Consider the following 10,050-nt stretch of genomic DNA (forward strand, 5'->3'; position numbering starts at 1 on the left):
GACCAACCAAAAACTGAGCAAGTATAAAGATCTTGAAATAGGAATTGGCAAAATGTGGAACCTAATTCAGATACCAGGAAACCCCAAAATGACAGAAATTCAAAAGAAAGTGCTCATGGAAACTGCCCATATCTTAGGTAAAATACTGTCTATGTTATCTCAAATTTTAAAACAAACTTGTAATTCTCTTATGTTTTCTTAAACATTCTCTAGAATAATACTATGTGCAAAACCAAATATATGACACCTTAGGCATAACACTAACTTGAACTTCAAACCTGTTGTCTCTTGAGGTCTCTGGGTGAGACTTGGAACCAACTTGTACAAATACAAAGCAAACGTCCAACATATAATAATCATTATGATTTCAAATTTTATCACAAGGCCAGCAAGTTCGGTGGAGGGGCTAAGTCGATTACATCGACCCCCAATGCTCAACTGGTACTTATTTTATTGACCCCAAAAGGATGAAATGCAAAGTTGACCACAGCAGGATTTGAACTCAGAATATAGAGAGCAGGAAGGAATATCAACACTCCAATGATTCTGCCAAGCCACCACTCTAATAAAAATAATAATCCTTTCTACTAATGGCACAAGGCCTGAAATTTTGGGGCAGTGGACTAGTCATTTACATTGACCCCAGGATGCAACTGGTACTTATTTATCAACCCTGAAAGGATGAAACACAAAGTCAATCGTGGCGGAATTTGAACTCAGAACATAAAGACAAAGAGCCGCAAAGCATTTTTACCAGGCATGTTAATGATTCTGCCAGCTCACTGCCTTATCTAATAATAATAATAATAATAATAATAATAATAATAATCTTTTCTACTAAAGGCACAAGGCCTGAAATTTGGGGGGAAGGGGTAAGTTGATTACATCAACCCCCCAATATTTCACTGGTACTTAATTTATCTACCCCAAAAAGGATGAAAAGCAAAGTTGACGGTTCTGCCAGCTTGTCACATTAATGATAGTAGTAGTAGTAGTAGTAGTAGTAGTAGTAGTAGTAGTAGTAGTAGTAGTAGTAGTAGTAGTAGTAGTAGTAGTAGTAGTAGTAGTAATGATGATAATAATAACAATATCAATAATAATAGTAGTAATATACAAAAAACAAAAATAAAATGGTGATCATAAACAGTTAAATGGTGGTTCATGTAACAATTTTCTTTTCATTTTTACTTTCCAATTCAACAGACATTCATAATACTTCATGTATGAACATGATGCCATCTTTTTCAAAATAATAATTCCGGAAGATGGTTCTACTTATTTCACACCATTTGCCAGCATCTTCTAAACTCTTAATGTATGGTTCCCATTTGTCTTTGTATTCTTCAAAGGTATCCAGATGGTTTTTCCTGGTTATGTTGAATATGAAACCACCTGTATAGAAAACAAATGAAAAATAATAACTAACTTTACTTGCTACAAACAGCAATCATATGTCCCTCAAGTCTCGCCCTATCATTTTAAAAGAGAAAATCACACACACACGTTTTCTGTATGTTTCCCTAATTAGCTGTTTCTAAGTTAAATTTCCCTAACATTCTCCTCTTTTTTTTCTTTCATCTTTTTCTCTTTTTTGGTTTTGAACACACACGCAGCACACACACACAGAGTTGAGGTGTATTCCATTAAGAATGTTTTAGAATACAAAATAGAGCTCGCTCACCCTTAGAATCACCAGATAGCCGGCAGTATTATGGTATACTACCAATTCTAGGCTTAGGCATTCCTCGTGTGTGAAAATAAAAAAGAAACAATAAACAGAGTCAAAAGGAAGAGGGAGTACGATTCAACAGCTGTTTAATGACCACTACACATGTTTCGATACAACATAGATTTACCTGTATAATAGGACCTAGTTGTATCTCCTCAGGTGATATATAATCGCTGTCTCTGTAAATAAATGTTTGATTTCGATGCTATCACATCCAACTGGCTCCTTTGAATCTAGCAGACGCCATCTGACTGGCACCCATGCCAGTGGCACATAAAAAGCACCATTCAAATGCTGGGCCTCACAGAGATAGTGACAGGTGACCAAGACCTTTGACGATATACCATGCTTGAGAAGACTTATCAAGCCAAGGTGAGATCGTAGTCATGGCTGATGCCAGAGTCATGTGACTGGCACATAAAAAGCACCCACTTCACTCTTGGAGTGGTTGGCATTAGGAAGGGCATCCAGCCATAGGAACCATGCCAAATCAGATTGGAACTTAGTGAAGCTCCTCAGCTTACCAGTTATCAGTCAAATGGTCCAACCCATCCCAGCATGGCAAATGGATGTTAAATGATGATGGTGGTGGTGGTGGTGATGATGATGATGATGAGTATGTAGAAATTTGCTTGTGGGCAAATTTTGTCTTTCTTTGCAAAGTGTGTGTACATCCATGCAAGTAAGCATTGCTCATATTCCTTCAATTAAAGAATTTGGTTTTATCTTGAAAAAACCATGTGTGCATGCATATTTTCCCTTTACATGATAATTGCTAAATGTGTGCATATGCATAAGTGCACAGTTACAGTGAACACTGTTTCTGAACATGCTACAATCTCTCTCTCTCTCTCTCTCTCACTCTCACTCAAAGATCTGTTGCTTCTTATTTACTTCTAACGATCTCTGCTTCTCTAAAAGAGTTATGTAATTTCTCTTCCATCACTCTTTGTTCCCTAGTCATATCTCCATCCCTTACTTCTTTTTTTTTTTTTTTTGATTTACTGTATTTTCTAGCATGTAAGTTGACATGGTATATTGTGTAAACATGTAATGTAAACATCATCATCATCATCATTGTTGTTTAACGTCCACTTTCCATGCTAGCATGGGTTGGACGATTTGACTGAGGACTGGTGAAACTGGATGGCAACACCAGGCTCCAATCTGATTTGGCAGAGTTTCTACAGCTGGATGCTCTTCCTAACGCCAACCACTCTGAGAGTGTAGTGGAGGCTTTTACGTTCCACCAGCACGAAGGCCAGTCAGGCAGTACTGGCAACGGCCATTCAAACATGCAAACATTATCACTATCTATCCAAATGCTGCTGTATTTCACATGGAATCTTTAGTCCTCCAAAGTCATCTTGGTGTATAAGTTGACCTACCATTTTTTTGGCTGTAAATTTTGATCTGAAAAATTCCACTTGTATGCCAGAAAATATGGCATATACTGACATGTTGATGTTCACACTGAACATCAGCCATAAAAGATCATGGGTATTACAATTCCTACTGCTATTACATGACCAACACCAACAACACACTGTCATTGTTAAGACCAGCAGCCACAGTAACACTAACATAATTACCCTCTCTAATTATCACCATTACCAACAACACCACCACCACCACCAACTATAAAATCATAAAGAGACTTCTATATGATTAGAAATAACAGCCAAGTTTCCCTTAAATCAAACCTCACTGTTTTGCATATTTTATGTATGTGAGATCACAGATACTATAGTCCTAGATATATTCTCTGAAATAAAGACTGAATAGACATGACAGGAATACTTTTGATAAGTCTACTCATTCAGGGCTTGCCTGGGGTCAAACAACAACAACAATAGTAACATCAACACCAACATTTTCACTGCCACCATCAGTACAAAAATTACCACCACCACCACCGACAACAACAAAAACTTACCCCTAGGTTTAATACAATAAAAAGGTATAAGAAGTAAAAGCAAGAGCAACAGCAAGGACATGATCATTGCTGTTAACATTACCTGGCTTGACTAAGTCAATCATCTCAGGTATAGCTTCAAGGGTGATATGACCAGGACCAAACCCTCCAGAAATAGTGATTACATCATAGGTCCCTACAAAACAAGAAAAACAATACATACATACAGAATCAATACATAGATATTTATATATATATATATATATATATATCATCATCATCATCATCATCATCATCGTTTAACGTCCGCTTTCCATGCTAGCATGGGTTGGACGATTTGACTGAGGACTGGTGAAACCGGATGGCAACACCAGGCTCCAATCTAATTTGGCAGAGTTTCTACAGCTGGATGCCCTTCCTAACGCCAACCACTCAGAGAGTGTAGTGGGTGCTTTTACGTGTCACCCGCACGAAAACGGCCACACTCGAAATGGTGTCTTTTATGTGCCACCCGCACAAGCCAGTCCAGGGGCACTGGCAACGATCTCACTCGAAAATCCTACGGGAGCCAGTCAGGCGGTACTGGCAACGGCCACGCTCAAAATGGTGCATCTCATGTGCCACCCGCACAAGAGCCAGTCCAGGGGCACTGGCAACGATCTTACTTGGCTTGCCGGATCTTCTCACGCACAGCACATTTCCAAAGGTCTCGGTCAGTAGTCATCGCCTCGGTGAGGCCCAATGTACGAAGGTCTTGCCTCACCACCTCAGCCCAGGTCTTCCTGGGCCTACCTCTTCCACGGGTTCCCTCAACTGTTAGGGTGTGGCACTTTTTCACGCAGCTATCCTCATCCATTCTCACCACGTCCATACCAGCGCAATCGTCTCTCTTGCACACCACAACTGATGCTTTATATATATATATATATATATATATATAGGACCCCCTTTGGTCATAAATGACCATGGGATTGCACCTAGAAAGTTACCCTCCCAGGCACAAGCCCAGGCAAGGTTGTTTATGGAAGACCAGCAGTCGCCCATGCATACCAGCTTCCCCTCTCCATGCCACCAGTGTAATCCAAGGGAAAGGCAAAGGCTGATACAGCTTGGCACCAGTGATGTCGAAACTCATTTCTACAGCTGAGTTAACTGGAGCAATGTGAAATAAAGTGTCTTGCTCAAGAACACAACACGCAGCCCGGTCTGGGATTCAAACTCACAAAGTTCAGAGAGCTCCCACTTCTGCTGGTAACAAAGGGCCTCTCACTCAGAGTGAAAGGTATGACACATGTGCAAACAGCCATGCTACACAGCAGTGAAACATGGGCTGTGACCACTGAGGACATGCGTAGGCTTAAAAGAAATGAAGCTAGTATGCTCTGCTGGATGTGTAATGTCAGTGTACATACACGACAGAGTGTAAGTGCCCTGAGAAAAAAGTTGGACATAAGAAGCATCAGATGTGGTGTGCAAGAGAGACAACTGCACTGATATGGTCATGTGTTGCATATAGGTGAGGACAGCTGTGTGAAAAAGTGTCACACCCTAACAGTGGAGGGAACCTGTGGAAGAGGTAGACCTAGGAAGACCTGAAATGAGGTGGTGAAGCACAACCTTCGAACATTGGGCCTCATGGAGGCAATGACAAGCAACTGAGACCTTTGGAGATATGCTGTGCTTGAGAAGACCCAGCGAGCCAAGTGAGACCGTAGTCATGGCCTATGCCAGTGTTGCATAACTGCCCCATTTAAGAGTACCCTTCAATCATTGGGCAATATACTGTGCATGAGAAGACCTGTTGAGTCATGTGAAATCAATGTTGTGGTTGATGCCAGTACTGCCTGAGTGACACTTGTGCCTGTGGCACATAAAAAGCACCATTCAAGCATGGTTGATGCCAGTACTGCCTTACTGGCCCCCGTGCTGGTGGCACATAAAAAGCACCCACTACACTCTTAGAGTGGTTGGTGTTAGGAAGGGCATCCAACTGTAGAAACCTTGCCAGATCAGATCGGAGCCCGGTGCAGCCTCCTGGTTTGCCAGTCCTCAGTCAAACCGTCCAACCCTTGCTAGCATGGAAAGCGGATGTTAAACGATGATGATGATGATGATGTTTAAAATTCTTCCTAAAGAATATCGGTTCTGGTAATATCATCTACATTTTACAGAAAGATTTGCATATGTCTTTAGTTCATGTGTACCCTTATCAGACGGGTAGTCTTGATGGGTATAATGGGCTTCGTATATTTTACCCCAGTGTCACTTTGATGGCATGCACTGCTCTCTCACTCAATAATAACAACAACAACAACAACAAATAAAGAGTCTCTGCACAGAAACACAAGTTTGAATTTGTGACATATGAACAGACGACCCAATAACATATCAACCTAGGCATCTTGATTTTACTAATGAAAATCAACCATTAAATAAACATAAGTCTAGTTTGATATTCAGAACAAATTCTTTGAGAAAAAACGTGCTCTGAAGTTTAGAACCTTGATGCGATTGTCAAACAAATGTGTGTGTGTGTGTGAGGGGTTGTATGTATGTGTGTGTGAGAGAGACAGACAGATAGGCAGAGAAAGAGAAAAAGAGAGAGTGAGGTAGTGACCATTGCTGTGATGTGATGTGGCCTTGGCAAACATTTATGACATATGACAGGTGTCCTTAATCCCCTTCAAACTTTCTGAATTCTTATATTCATGACTAACAGACCATCACAGAAGATTGGGAAATAGTCACCTTCTCCAGTTGTTCTTATTTTCTGTTTTTCAATTATGCAGTGCCCCGAGACACATGTGCACACATACACCCACACATTCGTCTCTCTCTCTCTCTCTCTCTCTCTCTCTTTCTCTCTCTCCTTCTCTCTCTCTATTTCTCTTTCTCTCTCTCTCTCTATCTCTCTCTCTCTCTATTTCTCTTTCTCTCTCTATTTCTCTTTCTCTCTCTCTCTCTCTCTCTATTTCTCTTTCTCTATTTCTCTCTCTCTCTTGCTCTCTCTCTCTCCTACTTAGTTGTTTATGGCTAAACACCTATTCATAGTAATTTTTTATGGTAAAGTTAAGTGACTGAGTCAGCAAGTGAGGGTTCATTTTCTTTATTCTACACACACACACACACACACCGAAATAGTGTAACAGGCAATAGGTACTTTGCTATTGGTTTAAATTTTAATGTTTAACTATGTAAACAAATGAGGTGATAAAAAACAGGTAAGAAATTTGATAGACAGACAGACAAACACAGACAGATAGATAATAGTATGGATAAGTACACAGATAGACAGATGAAATAAGTAAATACAGACAGACAAATGGATGGACAGACAAGTGGATAGACAGACAAATGGATGGACAGACAGAAAGATCACTGTGTTTGATATATAAAACCACATTTAATTACAATGAGGCCAAAGACACATTTTAAACAGTCTTTGAGAAACACCAGTTCATTATTTTTGCACAGAGTCTTAACCTGATGAAGCAGCAAACATAGGCGCAGGAGTGGCTGTGTGGTAAATAGCTTGCTTACCAACCACATGGTTCCGGGTTCAGTCCTACTGCATGGCACCTTGGACAAGTGTCTTCTACTATAGCCTCGGGCCGACCAAAGCCTTGTGAGTGGATTTGGTAGATGGAAACTGAAGGAAGCCCGTCGTATATATGTATATATATATATATATATATGTATGTATGTGTGTATCTTTGTTTGTCCCCCCCAACATCGCTTGACAACCGATGCTGGTGTATTTACGTCCCCGTAACTTAGTGGTTCGGCAAAAGAGACCAATAGAATAAGTACTAGGCATCCAAAGAATAAGTCCTGGGGTCGATTTGCTCAACTAAAGGCGGTGCTCCAGCATGGCCACAGTCAAATGACTGAAACAAGTAAAAGAGAGTAAAAGAGATATCCCTCCTATCCCAAAAAATTGACTCTTGTTTTGCTTTTTTTAAAGATGTGGGTTGGTGTTTTAAAGTCACCATCATCATTTATCATCCATTTTTGATGTTGGCATGTGTTGGACAGTTCAACAGGAACAGGCAAGCTGTAGGACTGCACAAAGCTCTATTGTTGTCTGCTTTTGTATGGTTTCTATGGCTAGATGCACGTCCTAGTGCCAACTACTTTACAGAGTGCGTTGGGTGTCCTTTTTAGTGGCACCAGCACTGACAGGCAGCAACAACAACAACAATGATAACAAGCTGATGAACAAGAGGATCTACATGGTTGTTTCACTTGCTACAAACATCAGGCATATCTCTTGTCAGAGAAAAACAGCAAGAATGAGGGCTGCATTGTATGATGCAATCCTAGGATACTCCTAAAATGGAGAGCTTGGCCAAGACAAGGATGTTTTTTCATCAACTAAAGCTGACCTGGAGTTATATAACATCAACTACTAGGCACAGGAGTGGCTGTGTGGTAAGTAGCTTGCTTACTAACCACATGGTTCCGGGTTCATTCCCACTGCGTAGCACCTTGGGCAAGTGTCTTCTACTATAGCCTCGGGCCGACCAAAGCCTTGTGAGTGGATTTGGTAGACGGAAACTGAAAGAAGCCTGTCGTATATATATATATATATATATATATATATGTATGTCTGTGTATGTGTCTGTGTTTGTCCCCCCAACATCACTTGACAACCGATGGTGGTGTGTTTACGTCCCCGTAACTTAGTGGTTCGGCAAAATATCCCGATAGAATAAGTACTAGGCACCCAAAGAATAAGTCCTGGGGTCGATTTACTCGACTAAAGGCTGTGCTCCAGCATGGCCACAGTCAAAAGACTGAAACAAATAAAAGAGAATAAAAGAGAGTACTAATACTACAACTACTGCCGCCGCCGCCACCGCCACCACCACCACCACCACCACCACCACCACCACCACCACCACCACCACCACCACTACTACTACTACTACTACCACTTTTGCTAATAATATTCATGATAAGAGGCAGTAGAGATTAAAGCTGGACCATGGGTGGTGACACACTTACTTTCTGGAATGGCATGGACAGAACCTTCGCCAATCATAGAGCAAATGTAGTTCTGGTAGACACTCTTCTTCTCAGCATTCTCCAACATCCCCTGAGCTGCATCCATCCCATCCACATTTGTGAAACCAAACTGTTTTAACTGCAAAAAAAAAAAAAAAATTTCATGTCAACCAATATATACATATGTGTGCATGTATGTACATATATATATATATATATATATATATATATATATATATATATATATATATATATATATATGGGAGAATTTATGAAAAACACAACAGACGAAGACAGGTGGTGTAAACAACAAATGGATGTATTAGTATAACGCTCGGGAATAGAGAAAGTCTTTGACATTTCGAGCCTACGCTCTTCAACTGAAATGAACACAGAAAGAAACAAGGAGAGAAACAAGGAGAAAATATATATATATATATATATATATATATATATATATATATATATATATATATATATATATATATATATATATATATATATATATATATATATATATATATATATATATATTTATATATATATATATATATATATAGATATATATATATATTTATATATATGTATATGTATATATATATATACATATAAATATACATACATATATATGTATAAAATTATATATATATGCAGTGAGCAAACTTTCTAAATTACGCAAAAATGAAAATAACTCTGACATCTCATTTTAACAGATATATTTATCAAAATTACATAAAAATATCTTGAAATACTAAAGAATAAATTTATTCAATAAAATTGCCATTGGCTTCAACTACAGCCTCCAGATGACTTCAGTATCTCCTGCAACTCTTATAGATGGTCTCCTTGTTTAAGTTAGTGAATGCTTCCATAATTCTTGCCTTCAGTTCATCTTTGGTGTTACAAGGAGTTTTGTTGGTCTCTCACTCAACTGTGCCCCACACATAATAATCAAGGGGGGTTGCAGTCTGAGGAGTTAGGTGGTCAGATGTTAGAGGTGATGTGGTCACAGAAATTGTCTGATAGCCATGACTGGGTTCTCCTGCTTATGTGGCATGGTGCAGAGTCTTGTTGCCAGACATAGGGACTTCCAGCAGCCACCCTCTTGACCCAGAGCAGCACTACCTCTTTTAGGCACTTGATGTAGGCTTCCATGTTGAGACTGAGGCCAAGTGGGAAGATGACTGGAGGCATACTGTCGCCATCACTAGTGATCACCCCAAACACATGATGTTGACTGGATGTTTGATTTTTATTACTCTTGGTATATGTTCTCAGACTGACACCCAAACATTCTGAAATGTTTGTATTGGAGCTTCCAGTGTGAATACCAAGCAGTACATGTCGTTTTCGAATTTCTGGCAGAGTGAATTACATCATGGTGCTGGTTTTCTCATAG

At 39.7% G+C, this 10,050-nt stretch overlaps 1 protein-coding gene across 1 annotated transcript in view; it reads right to left on the reverse strand.

Annotated features, from left to right (window-relative positions):
- Positions 1-998: 998 nt before the first annotated feature.
- LOC106876375 (methyltransferase-like protein 27) overlaps positions 999-10,050 on the reverse strand; it is a 31,430-nt gene continuing 22,378 nt past the window's right edge. The window contains exons 3-5 of the mRNA XM_089363128.1: positions 8,652-8,790; positions 3,748-3,840; positions 999-1,392 (exon numbers count right to left, since the gene is read on the reverse strand). Of these exons, the coding sequence (XP_089219254.1) occupies positions 1,208-1,392; positions 3,748-3,840; positions 8,652-8,790 (417 nt within the window). The 3' untranslated portion in view covers positions 999-1,207. The remainder of the gene's footprint in view (positions 1,393-3,747; positions 3,841-8,651; positions 8,791-10,050) is intronic.

The sequence above is a fragment of the Octopus bimaculoides genome, chromosome 14, assembly GCF_046866305.1.
Source record: "Octopus bimaculoides isolate indiv1 chromosome 14, ASM4686630v1, whole genome shotgun sequence".
Taxonomy (NCBI): Eukaryota; Metazoa; Mollusca; class Cephalopoda; order Octopoda; family Octopodidae; genus Octopus; species Octopus bimaculoides.